At 49.7% G+C, this 22,549-nt stretch overlaps 1 protein-coding gene across 1 annotated transcript in view; it reads left to right on the top strand.

Moving 5' to 3' along the window:
• The window catches only part of OC90 (otoconin 90), a 33,118-nt gene extending 13,258 nt beyond the window's left edge, over nt 1-19,860 (top strand). Inside the window, exons 6-14 of the mRNA XM_025870537.2 lie at nt 1,626-1,738; nt 3,815-3,943; nt 4,105-4,146; nt 5,337-5,387; nt 9,090-9,143; nt 13,078-13,194; nt 14,290-14,461; nt 17,131-17,237; nt 19,483-19,860. Coding sequence (XP_025726322.1) covers nt 1,626-1,738; nt 3,815-3,943; nt 4,105-4,146; nt 5,337-5,387; nt 9,090-9,143; nt 13,078-13,194; nt 14,290-14,461; nt 17,131-17,237; nt 19,483-19,820 — 1,123 coding nt within the window. The 3' untranslated portion in view covers nt 19,821-19,860. The remainder of the gene's footprint in view (nt 1-1,625; nt 1,739-3,814; nt 3,944-4,104; nt 4,147-5,336; nt 5,388-9,089; nt 9,144-13,077; nt 13,195-14,289; nt 14,462-17,130; nt 17,238-19,482) is intronic.
• The last annotated feature ends 2,689 nt before the right edge of the window (nt 19,861-22,549 follow it).

Here is a 22,549-nt window from a genome sequence, read left to right as displayed (position 1 = left end):
AGTTGTCCTGGTAGCTGAGGTAGTATTAATATTAACGGTAGTGGTAATGGTAGTAATAGCAATGTCAGCAGCAGTATTAGCAGCAATAGCTTTAGCACTATTAGTAATGTTGTAAGTAACAGTAGCAATAGCAGCAGTAACAGTTGTCACAGGAGCTGTAGCAGTAATAACAGGAGCAGCAGTAGTAATGGTAGTAATAGCAACAGCAACACCAGTCCTAGTAGCAGCACTAGCAGAGTGTAGTAATGACAGTAATAACAGTGATTGCAGCCATAGTGACAGCAACAGCACCGGTGGTAGGAAAGCAGGAAATGGAACCCACATCTCTCCCCATACTCCGGGATCCATGGCCCTACCTCACTGGTGTGGTACTTGTGCCCGAAGCCAGTGTGATGGAGTGTGCGCTCTCATAATACTGGGAAGGACAGCCCATTGTCTGCCCTGGCATTTCTCCGGGTAAACTCCATGCTCCTCAAACACCTGTGCTTCCCTGTCCTGCACCGGCCACATGGGACAATGCATGCACATGGTCTCCTGCTCCACCCAGTGTCCTCTAAGGGGGGTCTGCACCATGTTATTTCTTTGCGCCCCCAGCATGGACCACAGCACGGGGTAAATTAACTCGCACTAGGCAGTCAACCCCCAATTGCTTTTCAAGTTAATTAATTAGTTAAATAAAAAAGGATATATCCTTGATTGATCAGGGATAATGGCTTTGGAATCAAGCAATAGATCTCTCCCATTTCCACATCTCCAAGAGAGGGTGTAAGTTGCCTCTAGATCAGAAGGGCATTTCCCGTCTTTGGGACCATGAGCAAACTGCCTCCCGGCGCTCAGCTCGTTGATGCTCAGAAAGAGAGAGTGTGATCCTGAATGCAGCAGAGTGTCAGGATGGTTTCTGGGAATTTGTTACCTTTCAGGTCCTCCCTTACCACTTCCTCTAATTATTAGAATACCTTGTCAACCTGGAAGTCAAAGAAATGAAGCAGTAATTCAGTGTCTGAATGATGAAACTACTGATGGCCCCAAACTGGCAGAATAATGAGCCACACCCAATTTCTATGACTGTACACAGTTCAGTTGTTGGGGGTGTGGATTTCCAAACACCTGGAGGACTGGTCATTTCCACCTTGAACCTGCACACCAGATTCAAAGAATAATTGCTATCATTTATTGAGTGCCTACTTCAGGGCAGGATCTATATAGATGTTTTCTTGAATCTCCAAAAATTCTTGAGTTAGGTAATTTGAGAAAGTTAGTAGCTTGTCCAAGGCCATCACCTGTCTGTATATTTTTTCTCTTTTACACTGGTCTCCACTGACCTCATGTGTGCACTGCAAGAGCCTCCTGACTCCCATTTTTAGCGTCAGCCTTGCTCTGTGATCAACTTTGTCCTTGGCAAGTTATTGAGCACTATGAGTCTCAGTCCCCATGGGTGTAAATGCTCATAATAATAGCACCTGCTGTGTAGGTAAAATAACTCAAATAGTGTGTGTGTGTGTATGTGTGAGAGCACTATTTGAAACAGGTCACTGCCAGGAATCATCCAGAGACACAACAATCACAGACTCTCCTCTCTTCACCCTCCCCCATGCTCTCACCTTGACCTCCCCTGCCTGCCCCAGCTGCTGCTTCCAGCACCGCAGGTGCTATGAAGAGGCCGCTGAGATGGACTGTCTCCAAGACCCTGCCAAGCTCAGCACAGATGTCAACTGCGTCAGCAAGAGGATCACATGTGGTAAGCATCTCCAGGTGTCCCCGGGGGCTGGGCTGAGAAATGACAGACAGTTCAAGGATCCCAGGCCTGGTGCTCAGTCGTTAAGCGTCTGCCTTCGGCTCAGGTCATGATCCCGAGGTCCTGGGATCGAGCCCCATATCAGGCTCCCTGCTCGGTGGGAAGCCTGCTTCTCCCTCTCCCACTCCCCCTGCTTGTGTTCCCTCTCTCGCTATGTTTCTCTCTGTCAAATAAATAAATAAAATCTTAAAAAAAAAAACAAAGAATCCCAGGCCTGGACCAGACCCAGGGCTCCAAGGGTACCCCCTCATCATCACCACCATTGCAGACATCATCACCTATACTCCAAGCCCCACGAGGGCTAGATCTCTGGCATCTGTACCTTGCAAGGAGTACATGCACAATAAATGCTTTTTGAAATGAAAGAATAATTGATAGGCAGGTTATTTGATTTAAAGTTTTATAACTGTAGCAACCCTGGGAGCCTGGGAAGGCAGATGGTTTTCTACTGATACATTGTGTGATAGAGGAGCAGTTACTCAACAAGTGGCAACCTCTACATGGGGAGGAGAAAACCTGCTTCAGAGATTTGTCATAAAAATTAAACAAGGCTTCGGAGTAAAACAGTGCTACACTTGTTAAATGTAAACAGTGCTAAGTGTAAAACAGTTAACACAGGGACTGACCTATGTGAAGAAGTCAGGGTTGAAGTGGAAGAGAGGCAGGGATGGATGAATTAGGTTTGTGGTTGCTGCTGTTTGTAGGAATCAGACATGTTGATGCAAATCTCAGCTCTCCACCTTACTCACCAGGGATTTTGTCTTGTGTCTCTGGGCAATCCTGGCAGAAGAATTAGAAGAGACAAAGGCACAGAGAGAAGAGGTGCATGGCACCTTGGGGGTACTCTATGAGAGCCGCCCTTTATGAGCACCTACTATGTGCCATAGGCTTTATACCCAGCAGATATAATTGTCCCAACAATCTTATGAGATGGGGTCACTATTCCCAGTTTTCAGATAAGGACAGGGAAGCTCAGAGAAATTAAATAACTTGCCCAAAGTCACATAAGCTGCTAAGTGGTAGAGTCAGGGTTTGAGCCCAGGTTCAACTGACCCCAAAGACCAGGTAGCAAGGACTGGCTGAAGTATGGTGCATCGGGAAAGAGGTGAGGAGATGCATGGGCATAAATCACTACACGGTGGACAGGAAAAGCACCATCCATCCATCCATCCATCCATCCATCCATCCATCCATCCGTCCATCCAGCAGATGCATACTGAGCGCCTACACCAAGTGCAAGACAATCATCTAGATATTGGGGATATCCTGACCTTCTGAAATCTCCTCCTGGCTGCCAGAAAATATCAAAGTGCTAGAGTACTTTAAACAGTGACAAGTGCCATGGAGGGAAATAAAGCAGGGGAAAGGCATAGGGAGGGCTGGGCAGGGAAGGTTCCCCGAGGAGATGCTTGCAGAGCAAAGACTGAGGCATGGGGGAGAAGCAAGCCGGCAGCTATCTGGGAGGTGCATGCACCCCCAAGCTCAAGGTGTCTGGCTTGCTTGGGAGACAGGCCAGTCAGTCAGAAAGGGGTGATGAGGGAGGAAAGAGAACAGGAACAGCAGCTTTTCCATTGATTGGGAAGTCATTGCAGGGTTCTGAACCCCCAAAAAGACATGGCTTGCCCTGAGTCCTGAACACCTTGTTCTGGCTCCTCCATGAGAGTGGACAGGAGCAGGGTGGGAAGGCCACTGACATAACTCAGGCACGAGCTGATGGGGGCTTAGCCCGGGGTAGTGGCGTGGAGGTGGCGACATGTGGTCACACTCTACACAGGTCAAAAGTAGAGCCAATAGGATGGCCCGAAGGGTCGGATGTGGGTGTGAGAAATGGAGCCGGCGCCACTCCCAGGTTGGGCACTATGCAGCTGCAGCTCACGGAGCCAAGGTGGATAACAGGAGGACGCCTGCAGGAATAGTGGGGCCTCGGTGGGCAGATTGGGGCCGGTTTGGGAGCTTGCATTACCTCTCAGGATTCCAAATGAGATTTTCCAATCTGCTTTGCCCTTGCTCTGTGCACAGAGTCCGGGGACCCTTGTGAGTACCTGCTGTGTACCTGCAACAAGGCTGCCATAGAATGCTTGGCTCAGTCCAGGATCAACTCTTCCCTGAACCATCTGGACACTTCCTTCTGTCTGGCTCAGCCTCCAGGTGGGAAGAACCGGTTCCCACATCAGCGGTGGGGCTGACCATCTGGGGCGGGAGCTGCTATGGGAGCAGTAGTTGCTGTTTCTTCAGAAGCCAGTCCAGCACCTTCTGACAGTCCCCCGACCCGCTGCTCTAAACAGGCTTTCCAATGTGTCTCTTTGCAGAGACAACCAGCACAGAAGAGCTGACGACGCTTCTGCCCAGAGGTAAGGTCTACCAGGGAAGCTGCTTTTACTTGGACCATGGGAGCCAGACTACAGAGGGAGCACCCCCTCTGCGGGGCCTGCTGGAGTGACCCACGGCACTGGCTAGATCTCGGCCTTTCTCGGGCCAGGGGACACCATTACTTCTGGATTAACCCAGTTCACACATCCAATAGCAAATGGCCCTCCTGCAAACACTGTTCTTTGTTACGTGGACAGATGAGCATTTAATCCAGTTAAGAGGTAGACCCCAATTCTTTCTTTCTTGCTCTATGGTCAGGGCCCTGGTTTGCGGTGTGACCAGGACCAGGTCTAGTGATATGACAGAGAAAGGCCTCTCTCAGCTGGATGAGCTCCTGGCCATTGAGGTCGCCCGGGAGCAGACCAGCTGCCTCCCTCCTCTATCTTCCAGAACCTACGGCAGAGAGGGCAGCCTGGACCCAGATGGAGTCTTCTTGAAGGGGAGGCTGTTTTCTGTGTGCCTCCTTTTAAGACGGTGGGCTCTTAATATCTGTCTACTGAAATAAGCAAGTGATCATGCGAGAGTTCAGCTTCTGCCTGTTATTCCTTGTTCACCAGTGTTCACACGATCTCTCAGTCCCAACGGAAAGTTCCAGGTGCACGTTGGCAGAGCACCCCTCCTTCCCTGGGGCTGGGGTCTCCTTCCCAGTGCTGTAGCCTTTGTTAAGAAGCTGATACCAGTGCATCCACATGCATGAGTGTGCATGCGCACAGGGCTGTGGGAATGTGTACATGTGTGAGTAGGAGTGTGTGTGTGTGCCCTACCTCTGTGTATCTTCTGAGTCTGGCGCTCTTTTTTCTGTGCCATCTGGTTCCCTTTGGAACAGAGGTCTTCCCAGGTAGGGATGTCCTGTTCCACAGCCACAAACCCTCGGGGTCTGCAGACCTTTCATTGCCACAGCCTGGGTCTGCTAGTGTCACCTCCCCTACCAGAAGCCAGAACTGGCTGGAGTCCCTCCTGAGCCAGGGTCCTGCTGGGCAGCCTGAGCCCCAGGAGATGTACGAGGGGCAAGGGAAGCCTAAGACAGAACCAGCAGCCCTTTTCTGGCAACACTGCTCACAGCTCCCTTCCTCCCTTGGTCCAGCAGTCCCAGCTTGTCCTTTGGGACTCGTGGTACTTGGTTTAGACACTCGGTTCCATCAGTCACTGATTTGGGAGCTTTCTTTTTCAGTGGTTCCCATGGAGCCCACAGACACCAGTGCAATGGCCCTTTCAGGAGAAGGTGAGCACAAGGGGGCCAGTGTGTAATCCAGATACCCACGTTTTGATCGTACCATCCGCCTACTAGCTGGAATTAGCTTCCCTAAAATGCCCCTTGCCCAGGTTTGCATTGAAACTGCCCCAAGATCATTCCAGAGCCAATCTCAGTTTCTCTTGACCCCCCAATATCTCCTGTCTATGCTCTGCTTTCTCCCACACCCCTACTCCCACTTCAGTAGAATTGTCAGATGCAGGACATTCACCCTCAACCATCTGAAGTTGCTTTTCAATGAACAACAAATACTTTTTTAAGTATAAGTATGTCCCAGAATTTGCATGGGATATACTTATACTAAAAGGTGATTGGTTGTTCATGTGAAATCTAAATTTAACCAGGCATCCTGTATTTTTATTTGCCAAATTTGGCAACCTTATGCCTCAGGGAGATCCCTCTACACAACCACCTCCCCAAAAGTGTGTTATCGCTCTCCTTGGCTCCTGCTATGAGAAGAGAAGCAGATGCTCTTGGTGCATCTCCTTCCTGGCTGTCCTCCATGTCCAAGGGCATCGCATCCCTGACAGCTCCCAGACAGCCTGTGCCTTGGACACCAGGTCTAGAAAAAAGACGAAATGACACCTACTCCAAGCCAAAGCTTCACCACGCGCCCTGCCCACACAGCAACCATTCCCAGCAGGACTGACAGGGGCCGCGTCCATCCTAAACTGAGGACAAATTTATCCCCCAACACACATGCACTCACACCCATGACCTAGCAGTGCCCACAAATGCCCTCCAGAAAAGGAGGCAGCCTGAATGCAGGCACAAACACCAGTTACGAAGGAAAAAGGTAGAGGGCTCGGGATTGTTCTCACCATAGTGGAATGAAACAATTATGTTTTGGACTCAGGCAGCTTTGGGATGGAATCCTGGCTCTCCCACTTTTCAGCTGCAGGACTCTGGAAGCATGGTTCGACCTCTCAAAGCTTCAATATCTTCATTTCGGACAGCAGGGATTGGCAATTTTTTTTTTTTTCTGTACTGGGCCAGAGAGTAAAAATTTGGGGCTTTGTGGGCCATACAGTCTCTGTCACAATGACCCATATCTGCCATTGTAGTGAGACAACAGCCATACACAATCCATTACTGGGGGTGTGCCTGTGTTCATCTGAAGCTTCATTTACAAAAACAGCTTGAGGTCTAGGCCATGGTGTACCAACCCCTGGAAAGGGATGGTTACACCTGTCCTTCAGGGTGGCAGGGGATTAAATGAGAGAGAACATGGGAAGATTCTGGACCAGCATCTTCTTCAGGAATTCTGGTGTGGTGGTAAAACACAACAATGCACTCTCGAGTCGCATGCAGGACACTGCACAACTTGTTTAAAATACGTGATCTCATTTCTTGCTCTCACAGCCCTGTGAAATCATTTCCAAAACCTCCACACTGAGATGGTACATGGATTTGGAGAAAGAAATGGTCCAAGACTGGGAGCTGGGTGGCAGGGCTGGGGCTTGAGGCCTCCACCGCGTCTGTCTTTACCGCTAGACCGAACTCCCTCTTAAGCTGCGCTCCCCCGTGGACTTGCTCCAGCAAGGGGGGACATGATGGCCCTTTCTCCCAGAGAGAGGTCTCTTCACCCAAACATAGGCCTGATGCTAATCTGGCCCCTTGTCACTGAATTAGGACCGATGTGTCAATTAATGTTCCTGATCAGACTGCCATGAGCTTTCTCTCCTGGGCCCCCCAGTCCCAAAGCTGTCTTGTTTGCAGGGGATCCCTGCCTGGCTTACGTGCTGAGCTGGGTGGACAACTGAAGTAGAGTGGTTTCTTTCCACAGTGGCTACTGGGACCAATGCTGCCCACTGACCAGTCCCTCCAGGACAAGTAAGCAGGGCAGACTCCACTGGACCCCAGCACGGAATCCAATGGAGACATGCCTTCTTAATACACATGTTCAGTTCTGATGACCACTCTTCGACAGGCTTGGAAGAAATACCAGTAGACCTATTTTTCAGATGATGAAGGACACGGAGGCTCTGGGAGGTTAAAAGTTACAGATGGTCCACCATGAGACCAGCTGGACTAGTCTCGAGCCTGTCCTCGGGCTGCAAGACTGGTTTTGTCTCCATGATATGGTAGTGACTTATGGGGAACAGCCTCGCACCTGAAAACATCTAGGCAAGGTTGTCATCAGAAGTGACCTAACCATTTACTTTGCTTGTGGTGATGAATAACCACGGATTCTTTATTAATAAGCATAAATCACTCATAATAACCATTTACCAATTACTAAGAATGAAGAGATAAACAAATGGATTCCTTGATTAAGAGGCAGGGACTCCAGGGAGGACCTTGGTGGGCTGGTGTGTTCCTAAGCCCCTCCATATAGCCTCTAAGTTCTCCCCCTAGTCCTAGGAGGCCCATTTGACAGATAAAGGAGGCACCCTAAGAGGCCGTTGTTTGCCTGGGGTAATAGGGCATAGAATTCTGTTAGTTCTGAACCTGAGCATTTTGCTTTGAAGAGAACCATCTGCTCGGTTTAGAACCTTTGACGTTCTATCTCTTTGCTGGAGCACTTTTGTATGTCCACATCATCAGTCGGCCTCTAAGCCCGATTTCCACAGAATACCATCATAATCTTGATCTTTGACACACTCAATTTAAGGCAGGTCCTTCCTTCCCCAAGCCTGTTGGAGTTACCGTCATTAGCTCTCTGTGGTACAGTCAGAAGAGAAGTAGCAGCCCAGCTCAGTGGTTAGGACTATCAGCTATAGCCCTAGGGTTGCATTTTGCCACTTCCTAGCTCCATGACTTAGAACAAGTGACCTGTGTTTTCTGTGTGTCCCCTTTCTCAGCTCTGAGTGAGGGTGAGGTGGTTGTTGAGTTGGTACAAACCACGCGCTTTTAATGCTGTATCTGGCATGTAGGTATGTCTTTGTCCGTTCTGGCTGCTACAACAAAATATCACAGACTGAGTCACCTGTGAACAACAAAACTTCTCTCTCATGGTTTCTAGAGGCTGGAAGTCCAAGCTCAAGACACCAGCATGGTCAAGTTGGGTGAGGCCCACTTCCTGGTTCATAGACAGCCACCATCTTGCTGTGTCCCCACATGGTGGAAGGAGCCAGGGAGCTCTGTGGGGGCTCTTTCATAAGGGCATGAATTCCATTCATGAAGGCTCTACCCTCATGACCTAATCACCCTCCAAAGGCCCCCGAGACCATCCCACCGGGGATTAGGTTTCAACACATGAATTTTGGGGAAACACAGACATTCAGTCTACAGCATAGTAGGAGCCTAATAATGGTTAAACAATAACGGACTCATTTTACCAAGAACCAGGGCTCAGCAGTCTTTTGGGAGCCACAGAGCAGGGAACTAGAATCCACAATTCGGCTGCCTTATTTCTCTTTGTTCAAAAATATGTGATTAAAAAAACTTTTTTTTTGTTTAAACTCCAGAGAAGTCTGCTTTCCTAAAGTATTTCAAAGATGCACCAGCTTCTAGCCCAGCAGGCAGCAGCTGGCTTTGCCACCATGTCTGTGTCTGGGGAGGGCAGTCTCTTTGGCTTAGCAGTGATCCTGCCATCACCAGCTCCCCTGGGAGGTGAAGAGGCACAGAGCAATGTTGCCTCCTGTGCCCATGGGATGGGAACTGCTCCGGATACCAAGGTGGGACAGGCTGGGGTCAACACTCACCCTGTCTCTCTTCTGTTGTGGGCAGAAGCGGTCCAAGACCAGAAAGGCACGGAAGCCACTAGGACCACATCCTCTTCAGGTAAGCACACTCGGCTCCTCCCACCTGTGGGTAATGGCTGTCCCTATACGTTTATGAGCTCAAGTGTGTTCTAAAACATGGAAGAATCATTGAGAGTAATTTACTTTTATGTTGCCTCCACTCCCAAAGTAGACAAATGAAGTTAAAAGGCAGATTCTTTAGTAGAAAGAAATGGAACCCTACCTGATAAAGAGACACATTTAGAAAAATATAGGAAACTGTGTTTTGTTTTCTATTTAAATCACCAGTACTTCCATGTTATACAGATAGCCACTTTTACTATCTGAAGGCTCTCCCTTCTGTCATCTCCTGCCTGCCCAAACATATCCATGAATGTAATTAAAATACATTTGAGATCACTTGGCACCACGGCTTTGTAGTCTGAGCTGTATCGCTTAAAAAATGAGATGATATTCCCTGACATTAAATATCTTTCTATAACATGATTTTCAGTGGTGGCCATACCGTAGTTTCTGGTGTGGAATATCATAATGCATTTAGCCAATTATTTCTAACATTTGTTCTTATCCATGATAGATATACACTTTATACCCATCCACTTCTGATTAATTTGTCACAGTAAATGTCTAGAAATTGAATTACTGAGGGTGTAATCATTGTGTGTATCCATACAATACGTATGTATCCATATGTTGCCAAATTGCCCTAGAGAAAATTCGAAACAACTTACCCTCATACTTGTATCCCATGGCCTACTATTATTTAAAAGCAAGTGAACAAAAACCTCTACCATGTTAATAGAAAAAACCCACAGTAGCTCATTTCTCCCCCTTCTCCTCTCTGACGAAAATTGAAAGTCCTGCTTTTTGTACCCGAGCTGGGCTGGCCTCTCACTCTGGGAGTTTTGGACCAGGCCTGGACAGAATTCCTGTATCTTAACCGAATTTATGGAGATGGGTCACCAGTGTCAGAGCTAAGGGCATTGAGACTTGGGCCAACTTTGCCCTCAGGTGCACAGTGACCTTCTCAGCTGGGGGTGCAAGGGCAAGAGGAATCTGTTCCCCAGATGGGGCGGCCATTCAGGAAGAGTGATGAATGCTGCGTGCCCCCATCTAAGGGGATGAGGTGGGGTGCCTCACGTTTGATTAGCACCAAGAATCCGGAGAGTTCTTGCTCAGAGGGTGAGGGCTTCTAGAAGGACACTCAGACTCAGCAAGGAGCACACACGGACTTCTGGGGCTCTCTCTGCTTGTCGAGGTTTCCGCCTGGAGTCTTCACCCCAGATCAGATGTGTCTTCACACTCACTGAGTGATCCTAATGGCTGCTCTTGACTCTTTCCTCCTTGCTAGGCATTTAGCCAGAAGGATTATTCAAACACCAAAACAGTTATTATTAATATAGTTTTATAAATGGGGAAATCAAGACTGAGAGAGGCTAGTGATTTGCCCAAGGTCACATAGCTAGTACGTGGCTGAGCCAAAATGCACACTCAGATTTCCTTAGTGGTTCTTCCCACTCCACTCTACTGACTGGGTGAGTTTTCTCAAAAAGAAACAGAGCCAGGTGTTTGTTAAAGGTGGAAAGACAGATTTTACTCAGGTTTCCGTAGCAGGGAAGAGAGACTCGTGGGTAACCATGTTCAACTCTGATCTGTATGGAGGTGACTGGGCCTTTTAGAGGGAAAATGGGAGGGTGGACAACAAGCCAGAAGTCCAGCAGAATCAGGGGAGGGGAAAATTCCAAAAAAGGGATAGGGGGCTGTTTTCTGAAAACTTAGGCAAGGTCAGTGTGGGTCTCAAGCTGTAAGTTCTTTGGGCTGCCTTGAGCTTTCTTGGGCAGGAAGTCAAGGGGAAGTGGGAGGGTGGGTCATCCCAGGGAAACCAGGCTGGGGTTGGTCTAAGTCTCCTAGTGTGGGGGCGTTGATGAAATAGTCTGTGCCGCGAGTTTGCAGTTCTCATAGGCCAAGTTTGAGGCCTGGTTGAGAAGAAGGCCCAGAGGAGCCTGTCTAAAGTCTGGTCAAGGAAAGAGTCTGTCAGCTCCCAGCAGTCTGGAGCATGGTGGAAATGAACCAGTTCACGGGTTTCTGTTGTGGGACTGGAGAGGGGGTGGGGCATGATGTTAGTTAGACCCAGAGGACTGAGGGTACAACAGGGTCACTAAAGCCCTGCTCCCACCCCCCAGGGAATAGAGCACTGAGCAAGGACATGGAAGCCCAGAGGTATGAAGCAAACCAATATGGGCAGGTTTGGGGAGACACTGCCAGTCAGGGGGCCCCCGAGATGCCCAAGCTCCACCCAGTGCTCTGGGTCTGCAGACGGTGGGGCAGAGCCTCCAAAGCTCCCTTTGGCTGGAACCGACTGGGTTGGAGGTGTCACTGCCTCTGGTCAAGAGAACAGGTGGGACCGACACAGAGCCAAAGGAGATCTGGACGGCCTGGCACTTAATTTAGACTATGATGAGAAGGTCTTCCAGGATTCCCAGGAGTTCAAGGCGGGTTGTGCTTGCCTACGTTACTGAGCACCAGGAGTTGGCTTCATTTCTCCACCGTTCTTATCTCTTCACTTGTGAACACCATGCTAGGTCTCCGCTTGGCAGGAGCGTGGTAGTAAATATGACATAGGCTGGGACAGTCCTGGCCACAAGATGTCACACAGCTGGTCTATCATGGGCTCCTGTCCGATGTAACGTTATCACAGAGTATGTGTTTGTTATATTTATGTTCCATTTACTTACTTAATATTTTAGCACAATATGTTTCATTTATGTATTTTTGTTTCAAATTTTTATTTAAATTCTGGTCAGTTAGCATGTGTAATATTGGTTTCAGGAGAATTCAGTGACTCATTACTTACATATAACACCCAGTGCTCATCACAAGTGCCCTCCTTAGTACCCAACCCTCATCTAGCCCACCCCCCACCCACCTCCTTCCATCAATCCTGTTTTCTTCTCTATAGTTAAGAGTCTCCTATGGTTTTCTCCCCTCTCTTTTCTTTTTCTTTCTTTTCCTTTCTCCTATGTTCATCTGTCTTGTTTCTTAAATTCCACATGAGTGAAATCATACGGTATATTTCTTTCTCTGGCTGACTTGTTTCACTTAACATAATACCCTCTAGTTCCATCCACATCATTGCAAATGGCAAGATTTCATTCTTTTTTGTGGCTGAGTAATATCCTATTGTATTTATACCACATCTTCTTTATCCATTCATCAGCTGATGGACTGGTGGACTTTAGGCTCTTTCCATAGTTTGGCTATCGTTGATAATGCTGCTGTGAATGTTGGGGTGCATATACCCCTTTGAATCTGTATTTTTGTATCCTTTGATAGTGCAATTGCTGGGTCATAGGGTAGTTCTGTTTTTAATGTTTTGAGGAACCTCCACACTGTTTTCCAGAGTGGCTGCACCAGCTTGCATTCCCACCAACAGTGCAAGAGGGTTCCCCTTTCTCTGCATCCTTGCCAACATCTCTTATTTCCTGCCTTGTTAATTTTAGCCATTCTGACAGGTGTGAGGTGATATTGTGGTTTTGATTTGTATTTCCCTCATGATGAGTGATGTTGAGCATTTTTTCATGTGTCTGTTGGCCATCTGGATGTCTTCTTTGGGAAAATGTCTATTCATGTCTTCTGCCCAATTTCTTAACTGGATTATTTGTTTTTTGAGTGTTGAGTTTGATAAGTTCTTTATAGATTTTGGATACTAGCCCTTTATCAGATATGTCATTTGCAAATATCTTCTCCCATTCCATCGGCTACCATTTATAGTTTTGTTGATTGTTTCCTTCTCTGTATCAGACTATTTGGAAATTCTCATGTAACATCTGTGGATCTGCAAGCCCAGATTAAGGATGCTATCCTAACACTTTGTTCTTCTGAAATATCTGCATTTGGGCTTGATCGTGTGTCCATCTGCAAACCTCTTCCTGAACTGCTTATTGAATATGAGCCATTATGTTGTGCATTTTCAGGATCTGCAGAGATTGCTGTCTCGATAAAAGGAGAAACCATGGGCCCCGCTGGTTTAAAATCTTTGGGCTTAACTGCGTCATCCATCAAAAATGGCCTGGAGGAGACAACTGGAAAAGGTGAGTGGGAGCAGGCAGAGAAACCTCTGTCCTCTCTCGGCCTTGAGATCCTCTGGATGGGTTGGTAACAAAGGTCCTTAGGCCATGGTCATACTGTGACCTCTTCATGTCAGTGCGACTACAGGGGACCACCCCTTGCCAGGTGAGGTCATGGGACACAGAGGGGACCAGACTTGCCTGTGGCCACTCAGCTGCTGAGCTGGGGAAAGGGGCCCACTGGCCTAATGCTCCCATCCCTCTTACTGGCCCCCAAGGGAAGAGCTTGGCACCGTGCACACCAGGTTGTTGGAAAGAAGGAAACACCTGGGCTTTCACTCCCTCCCCCTTCTCTCTCCTCTTCCCAGGGGCCCCACTAGTGGCCCAGCACCTGCAAGGAGCTATGGCCACAGAGGAGGGCTTTGTTAGTACCAGGCCAGCCCTCCGCAGCATGCACTACAGAGTGATGGAGAAAGCAGCATTTGAGAGGGAGGCTGGGCTGGGAGCTCTTCACAAGGCCCCTGGCTTCTTGGTTCCCCCCTGCCAACCCGCCACCGAACGTGTGATCATGGGGTCTGCACAGTGGACTGTAGCCAGGCTTGGCCAAAGTTGCAGGCAGAGAAGGCGGGGACAAGGGTGGAGAGGAGGGTGAAGGGGGTCAGAGGCAGAGAAAGAAAAATCAAGGGCTCTGAAGGCCAACCCAGGCAGAGTGTGCTAAGCTGCTGGAGTCAGGAGGTCTAGGAGGACAGACAGGATGCCCCCAGATGCTGGGCACTGCCCGGGCCTCAGTGGGACACGGTCATTCTACTCAGCAATCACATGTGGCCGAAGAGCACCTCTGGTCCTGACCAGCCCCCCACCCTTCAGGGGGGATTTAACCAGGAGTCTGGGCAGAGCTGTAGAAGCCTGGCAAGGAAGACTAACTCTCTGAAAGCCAACTCATGCCAGACGGGATGCCAGACAGGGGGACTAGCCTGTAGCAGCTTTCCCCGAAGAAGGGCAATGGGAGGCGAGGACACAGCGTTTCCTCGGATGTTCAGTACCCATCTGGATCGCTGCCTGCTGGTGTGAACTCTGTCCTGATGTCCCTGCTCTCCTGACAGCCCTGTTTCTCATCAGCCTGTGACAGGTTCACCTTCTTGTACCTGGGAAGCAGGGACAATGCATGGGTGATGCCTCAGCTCGGAGAGATGCTCTTCTGCCTGACATCCCGATGCCCAGAAGAATTCGAATCTTATGGCTGTTACTGTGGGCAAGAAGGACGAGGCGAGCCAAGGGATGCCCTGGACAGGTAGGGACGGGCGAGGGTGGCAGGCCAGTGGTGCTGACGCTGCCCTCCGTGGGAGGTGATAACTCTCCTCTCCAATGGGCATGGCTTCAGGCTTCACAGATAGCACTGTCTCACTCGGAACGGCTGCTCACCATCATGGGCAGCTGAGGCTCAGACTTGTCCACAGTCACTCAGCAGGGAAGGGGTGCAGCCACACAGATCCTGATCTGTCTCTGTGGGGTGGGGGCTCTTTGCCCTGCAGGGGGCCACATGAAAGTTAGCTTCTCAGTAACTTTTTAAAAAAAGATTTATTTACTTATTTTTAGAGAGATTGAGAGAGAGAGAGAGAGAGAGAGAGCAGTGGGGAGGGGCAGAGGGAAAGGGAGAGAGAGAGTCTTAAGCAGACTCCGTGCTGAGTGCGGAGCCCGACACGGAGCTCGATCCCACGACACTGAGATCATGACCTGAGCCTAAACCCAGAGTTGGACACTTAACCAACTGAGCCACCCAGGTGCCCCAGCTTCTCAATAACTTTTAAGTATAACTACTCAATCTTATATCTGCCACTCTTGGAAGAATTTTCAGGGACCTCGTGCATTGGTGAACCCATTCATTCATTCATGTATGCGTTCAACCCTCCTTTCTTCAGCTTTTGCTCTGTGCCAGGCACTATGCTGGGTGGTGGAGACACACAAATGGTTAAGCCTGAAGGAAGCAAAGGGAAAGAAACTCTCAGCATCCCCAGAGGAGCTGCCTGGTGCAGGAGATGGGCACTTCAACCAAAAGACCACCAACATCATAAATGCAGCGGTCAAAACAGGGGGAACAGTGGAGGAGTCAACCTAGACACGAGCTGCAGGAATATTCCAAGAGTAGAGTTGATAAGGCGTAAAGCCTGGCCACACATGGGGACTGTCCCAGCCCGTGGCCAGTGGGCTCTGCGCTCAAAAGGGGTAGGACCCTTGGGATGGTGGGGTTGCTGAAGGAAAATCCACAGCTGGAGTAGATACTGGAGACAAGGAGAAGACAAGGCCCAGTGTCGTTAATATGCAGCTGCAGTGATGGCAGGCACATGGGGCACATCACCTGCAGTCTGGCTGGCTGTGTCACTCCCCCAGCCACCCACCTCCCTCCCTTTTCTCCCCTCACCGCTCACGGCCATCTGGCCCTACCATCCGACCAAGCTCTGCAGGGCATCCGGTGGGGAGGAAGGTAGGGGCTCTGCTACACAGGCCACCTTCAAAACTTACCTCCCACCGGGTGACACGGAAGATGTGTCTACTCTAGCAGAGTGTCAACCACACTGTGGAATCGTAAGCATGTCTACATTAGCAAGTTCAACAATGTGGACTCCACTCTCCGAGACAGAGTACTCAGTGAGACAAAGCAAGTGGTAAAAGTCTAGGCAGAAGTCACTGTGTCCTGTTGAACCCCATGGGAAGACACTGGGGTTGCTCCTGACCACCGGGCATATTTCACAAAAAAATGAGATTTGATTTGGGCAGGCAAGTAAGTTACAATATGGCTTCCCGACCTCTGCCATGAAGAAATTAAAACAACGCCATCGCCTTGACCAAGGAAGAGTTACTCAAGTTGATCTCATTTTCTGCAAGGGTGTCTTTTCAAAGCCATGTATATTTTACATTCTGGGCAATTTGGGTGACTTCTAATGGTATTTTGATCATAGGTGATTTCTGATTCATTCGCTGACTTTAGATTTGAACTGCAATATTAGCTTTCCACCATCACCTGCCCCAGGCAGGTGCACGCACCAAGAGTGTGTGGCTCAGCTGTGAAGACAACTGAGTGGGTGGACTGCCATTTGTAACCGACACAGACCTCCAGCCCTTGGCCACTGTGCCAGGCACGGTGGTGGTGCTCCCCCCATTGCTGGCAATGGGGGAAGCTGATACTCGGGTGAGCACAGGCTCTACAGAAAGGCATCCAGCCATGACGGAGCCCTGCTCTGGCTGTGGCCTCTGACCCATGTAAGAGCTATTTAAGGACGGGGTGAGTGGTGATGAGAAGAGTTTGGGCGAGTGGGAGCTCCTCTGGGCTGGAGCTGTAACAAGATTCCTCTGGATGTCCATGTGGCTGGGGGACACTGGAGACTGTGGGGCTTTATCAGGCCCTGTTGGGGGGTTGTCTAGACACCAGTTCATTCCCATATGGTTCTGAGGTCTTCCTCCATGCTGGACGCTTTGCCAGATGTTGTTCTTTATTTATGCTCAAGATCATTACTCTGCCCTCTTTCAAGGCGGGGGTCCAAAGGGGTGCGCTATGGATGTGAGATTAACTGTTCTATTAGGTAAAATGTTGGAGGGAGTGGGGTCACTGCTAGTCCTGATGGTACCTTTATGTAAACTAAAAACGGCACCCCTTCCTCAAGACTAGTTCCATCTGTTGGCAAATTACTAGCATAAATATTCAAATCATTATCTTTGCAGTCAACAAAGTGATGATAAGAATACAAAAAAAGATTTTTTTAAATAATAATATACATACAGTGTGACTGTATGTATATTTAGATGTGGCATCTTTGTGCAGTGCACAACCTAAACAACCATACATGGTGGTCCTATGTGCACTGGAAAGGAGGCCTTGCCTTCTCTCACTGCTGTAGGGATTGTGGGAGAAGCAGTCCTTGTAGGAATTCCTGACTCAGCTGGGTTTTCCTTGGTCTTACTTAGGTGCTGTTTTTCCCACCACTGCTGCCTGGAGCAGGTGAGGCAACTGGGCTGCCTGCTTGAGAGGCTTCCTCGGTCACCAGTGGAATGTGCGGACGGTACAGCCAAGTGTAAGTGCTGTGAGGCTGTTCAGTGAGCTATGCCTTCACTCAGGTCAGCATCACGTATGGCTCAGGCCTCCCGATGCTTTCCCAACCACGTTTTCGTCTATAATGTGATTTAATACTCTTCTTAACCGTGAGGCACACTTACTCCCTGATCCTGCTGAGGGCACGGAAATTCAAGAGGCTAAGTCCGCTGCCGAAAGTCAGAGCTGGGTGGGAGCAGACCAGGAACAACAGAGCCTGTGCTTATGGAGTGCCTGCCACGTGCCGGCCAAAGCTCTCAAGACGGCCTAACAAAGTTAATCCTTCCAATGATCCTGTGAGGAGGTCCCGAGTCCTCCCTTGACGGAGGAGGCGGCTGAGGCCGAGGTCACACTGTAGAAAGAAGTTGGTGGTGGGAGCAGGAGTGGGGCCTGGACTCTGCCCTCGCTCAGCAGCAGCAGGGATCTCTCCCTGCCTCCTTGCGTGCAGGACCACGTGCACCTGTCATTTCTGGGAGCCCTGTGCCACTCCTGCACTAACTCACTCAGTTATCTATCCCACACGCCTTTCCTGGGAACTAGGAAGGCACTGAACAGGCGCAATCCCTGCCTCAAGTCCCCCACAGCCCGGAGGACAGACAGTCACGCAGGTGACTGCTCTCATCCCGGGTGGAAGGTGCTCACCGGAGTGCACAGGCTCCGGGAGCTGTGGAGGGGTTCTGAGCCTGCAGAGCAGGACGCGGGGGCCGGAGAACTGAGCAGAGTCAGAATGATGGTGAGGAGGGATCTTAGAAGAGGTTGTCAGGTTCCCAGATGGCCATGCTGGGTGTGGATGTTCCAAGAGAAGTGAAAAGAGGAAAATCGCGGCATTGGGGGCACTCCTGGCAGTGTAAGAACAGAAAGTGGGGGTGGGGGACGGCTGCGGTGCCAGGTGAGGCGGGAAGCTAGACGGGCACCAGATGATCCTGTCGAGGCATGAGGAGCCGGGGCGGGTTTAGAGCCACGAGTGACAGGATCAGATTATTGTCATTGTGCCGTGGGGTCTCACCTGCTCAGCTGAAGAAGGCTCCTTCGCTATCCCTGCAGCCTCACAGGGGGTCTGAACTCCTGTGGGGCTCCAGGGACCCAGGTCTGCCCTCCGTGAGCTCGGAGCAGTGTCCTGTGCCAGACGCAGTGCCGGGTCATGAGAACTGTGGGCAGAGCCTGCTCTGCGCTGTCCCGACACAAGGCCCGGAATCGCTCGGGGGAGCAGGCTCACGTGTGTGTCCACTCTGCTTTCGGGCCTGTGTTTGTGTGCCCCTCCTTTCGCTTCCTCGTGTTGGAAGGCAACAGTGTAGGAAATTTAGAGGGTCTGTGTGCTGAGAGAAAATCTGGCTGATGAACACCTCATGGTAGGTTCAGATGCAAAAAAGTCAGAACAAACACATCTTTAGCTTCATTGAAAACTAAAGGTAAGGATAGTATTTGCAGGAGGCGTATCTAAGTACCTTCAAGCACATTACTTCATCTGAGTCAGATAATATCCATCCCCACCCCCACTGCATGCAACTGAAACATTCAAGAAATCGGGTAGGGTTGCTAGATCTAGCAAATAAAAAGACATTAACTTGAATTTCAGATAAACAACAAATAATTGTTTAAGTATGCCCCAAATGGATATACTTACATGAAGATATTGATCTGAAATTCACATTTAACCAGGCATCCCATATTTTATCTGGCAATGTTAAAATAGATTGCACCAGAACTACTTCCATCTGACAAAGGGGGAAGGTCTGGCCCAGAGAAGTAAGGAAGTAAGATATCTAACAGTTCTGTCCAACAAATATTTTCTGAGTGCCAACTCAGGAAATAGGGGTCAAGGACTGACTTAGCTGCTCGAACACATGGACTCTGCCAGCAAGGTTCTCCGTCCAGCGAGAGGGAAAGGTAAACACAGACACAGATGATTCATGCACAATATCATTAACACACAACCTGCTAGGATAGAAGGAGCCACAGGTGGGATCTGATGGGAGCCCACGGGGAGCTATCCCCTTTACTCTGGGGCCTCAGGGAAGCTTTTCTGGAGGAGAGGGTGCCAAGGGGAGTCTTGACAAACAGGTGAGTTCACCAGGAGAAAGTGAGAATATTCCCAGCAGGGAGATCACGGATGCTGGATGTCGCGAGGCTCCAAGATGGTGGGTGGGGGGACAGGGCTGAAGGGGCAGGCAGGCTGGCCACATGCCACCCTATGTCACACGTCTGCCACTCTGTTCTTGCCCTCTAAGGTGTGGGGCAGAGCCTGTGTGCGAAGCTGCTTTGTGCCTGTGACCAGATGGTGGCCGCGTGCGTGGCCTCTGCCTTCTTTAACCAAAGCCTCAAGTCATCGGGCACGCACGAGTGCAAGGGCCAGCAGCTGTCCTGCGAGGACAGCATGCCCGGGGGCCCTGCGGCTTCCTCCCCTGGCTCCAGCTCTGAGGAGGGCAGCGAGGAGGCCATGCCCCGCACAGAGGGCCCCAGAAGAACCAGAAGATTTTTGGGGAGGTCACTTGGTCCTGTGGGGACCAGGCGACAACATGGCCCCAGAGAGACCCCTGCAGAAAGCCACAAGCACCGCCCACAATAGGTTCCTCCCATCACTGTCCTCCCTGCGCTTCCATCTCTGTCTTCCCGTCCTCAGCACAGGCTCAAACGGAAAAGAGCTGGCGAGCCCCGTGCATTGTGATGCTTGTCAGCTCACATGGGAATGTGTTCTATACTTCCTTCAGTGCGCCCTGGGAGCTCAATAAAAACTCCAATCGGTGTTCGTTTGGGTTTTGTTTTGAAGAAATGCTGTAGATACTAGTGCATGAGTAAATGCCAAAGATGACAGAGCCATGGAGCCAAAAATTATCTCCACTCCCTCATCACTGAAAGCTACTTCTCCTATTAGAAAAAGAAAGGGGGGGTATATATTTAATCAATCTTAGGGGATCACCTGTGGGACACCAATAACCCGAGGATATGTGCCAAGGACTAAAACGACAGCTCTTCTGGTATGTGCCCCTAAAAACACACCCGCCATTTGAGTTATTCTGAGTGTCCATGTGCCACGGCCACCACCACCACGAAGAATTATGGCTCACCCTTGCCTTGGGTCCTCGACTTTTTTTTTTTTTTTTAATACGGTTTATTCCAGTGGCTGGAAGTTTTGGGGGTTTAAATGCCCATGCTGACAGAGGCAGATTAATATCATGGTAACTGTAAAAACCTGAAATTATACCCATCCTTCCACCACTCTTTAGAGATTCTCCTGTGTTACCAGGCCCTTTAGAGATTCTCCTGTGTTACCAGGCAGAAGGTAGTGTGTTACCAGAACCTCCCTCCATATTCCATAGGAACACGAAGTCCTTGGTTCACATCACATCCTTGGTTCTCAATCCCCATAAATTATGTGCCTGGTAGTGAGATGGTCTAAGAGTCCCTTTCTGCTCCTCAGACAGGAAAGCACAACCGCTAGAGTTCAGTGTTGCTGACCTTCTCGTGGTAGGAAAATATTCTGAAGTTGGCAACAAGGTTAAGAAATTAAAAGGTCGTGGTGCCAATAGTAGACATCCTTCCTTCCTTGCCTTCCAAGGGATTCATGTGATGAGCACCCTTTTTTAAAAAAAAGACTTTTTATTTATTTGAGATAGAGAGCAAGAGAGAGTGAGCAGGTGGGGAGACGGAGAAGCAGACTCCCCGCTGAGCAGGGAACCCGACGCAGGACTCATTCCCAGGACCCTGGGATCATGACCTCAGCCGAAGGCAGACACTTAATTGATTGAGCCACCCAGGTGTCCCATGATGAGCACCTTTTGGTTAATCCAACACATTGGTACCTTTTTCACCTGGTGACCTTAACTAACCACCAAAGCTGGGTTCTCCCAGAAGTGACCCCTCTGACAAGAACTCGAAAGCAAGTTTAGTTGGCAAGTGAGGGAAAGCCTGAGTGGAGACCGAAGAAATAGGTCAGGAAAGGTAGCCAGTGAAGGATGCCTTACCAAGCCAGTTATGAGAATACACACCGAGAGAGGAGAGAGATGGGGACATCAGCTTCTGTCACATCAGCCTTTACTCCCGGGGAGGGTGACATCTCCTTCTGGCCTGCTGCACACGGGAACAAAGCAGGCTCCATGGCAGAGAAAGCCTTCAGGTGCTTCAGTTAGCCAGCGGGCATCCAGTAGCGAGGGGTTGGGGGGGGAACTGGCTGCAACTAGTGCATGGCTGGCTGGCTCCTCCCTCCTTCAGTCCCGAAGCCAGGTCCCAACGGTCCACTCCCACCGGCAGTCCCAGTCGTGAGTTCAAGCCCTGAGCCGAGATCAACAGTTGGAACACTTAATGGACTGAGCCACCCAGGTGCCCCCAAACACGTTATCTTTATACAGAACAGTAAGGTCTGCCCTTGGCTCCAAAGGGTGACAGCATCCCTACCTTCCTAGAGTCTGTTTGCTGGAATACATTGAGAAGATAGTCCAGAATAAAGGCTGTTGGTATCTGCATGCTCACATGACATGCACAGACACACAAATTGTCTGGCAACAATGGTCTCAGCTAATATTCCACTGAGAAAACTGAAGGTTTCCAACGGGAATGCCTTCATCTTCCTGCTGCTAAAGCTACAAAGTTAACTGCAGTCTCTCTCTTCCGTCTTGTTACAATGAAGTTTTCCCTATTCAGATCAAAGGTCAATCCCTCCAACTAGGCTCTGTGTAATGAATGCTCTAGTGCTTTCTTGGGTTTGACTCCTGTAAGTTTTCTTTTTTAGAGACAGAGAGCGCACATGCGTTGCGGGGGACCGGAGGGGACAGAGGGTAAGGGAGACTCTTAAGCAGGCTCCATGCCCGGATGCAGAGCTTGACCTCATGACCTGAGCTGAAATCAAGAGTCGGACGCTTAACTGACAGAGCCACCCAGGTGCCCCAATACTTCCTTTTTTAACCAATTTATTCTCTTCTTCTGTATCAATCTTATCAGCATGCAAATATGTCCTAAAATCTCCCATCTTTAAAAAATCCCTCGACTCATTAAGCAAGATGGGGGAAGCATGGAAATTGTCAATCTGATGCTCCTAGCTTTAGTCTCATCCTTAAATGCCAAACTAGATGGTGCTCTGCTGGACACTGTTGACCTGACTCGACATCAGCCAACACCTACCACTTACTCCACACACTGCTGTTAACCAGCCGCACATGGGCTTCAACCTGCCTCGTTCAGAGAGGTGGGATCTGACAATGTCTGCCTTCGAACTTCCCTTCTTCCTGCATTCTGACACAGGACTTCTCTGAGGAGGAACCATGGGGCACCCTGGGAAACTACTCAGTGCTCAAGCACACA

This window comes from Callorhinus ursinus, unplaced genomic scaffold, assembly GCF_003265705.2.
Source record: "Callorhinus ursinus isolate GAN/ISIS: 27379988/994484 unplaced genomic scaffold, GSC_fseal_2.0 scaffold5, whole genome shotgun sequence".
Taxonomy (NCBI): domain Eukaryota; kingdom Metazoa; phylum Chordata; class Mammalia; order Carnivora; family Otariidae; genus Callorhinus; species Callorhinus ursinus.
Note: the sequence above shows the minus strand (reverse complement) of the source record. Positions and strands in the feature narration are given on the sequence as shown.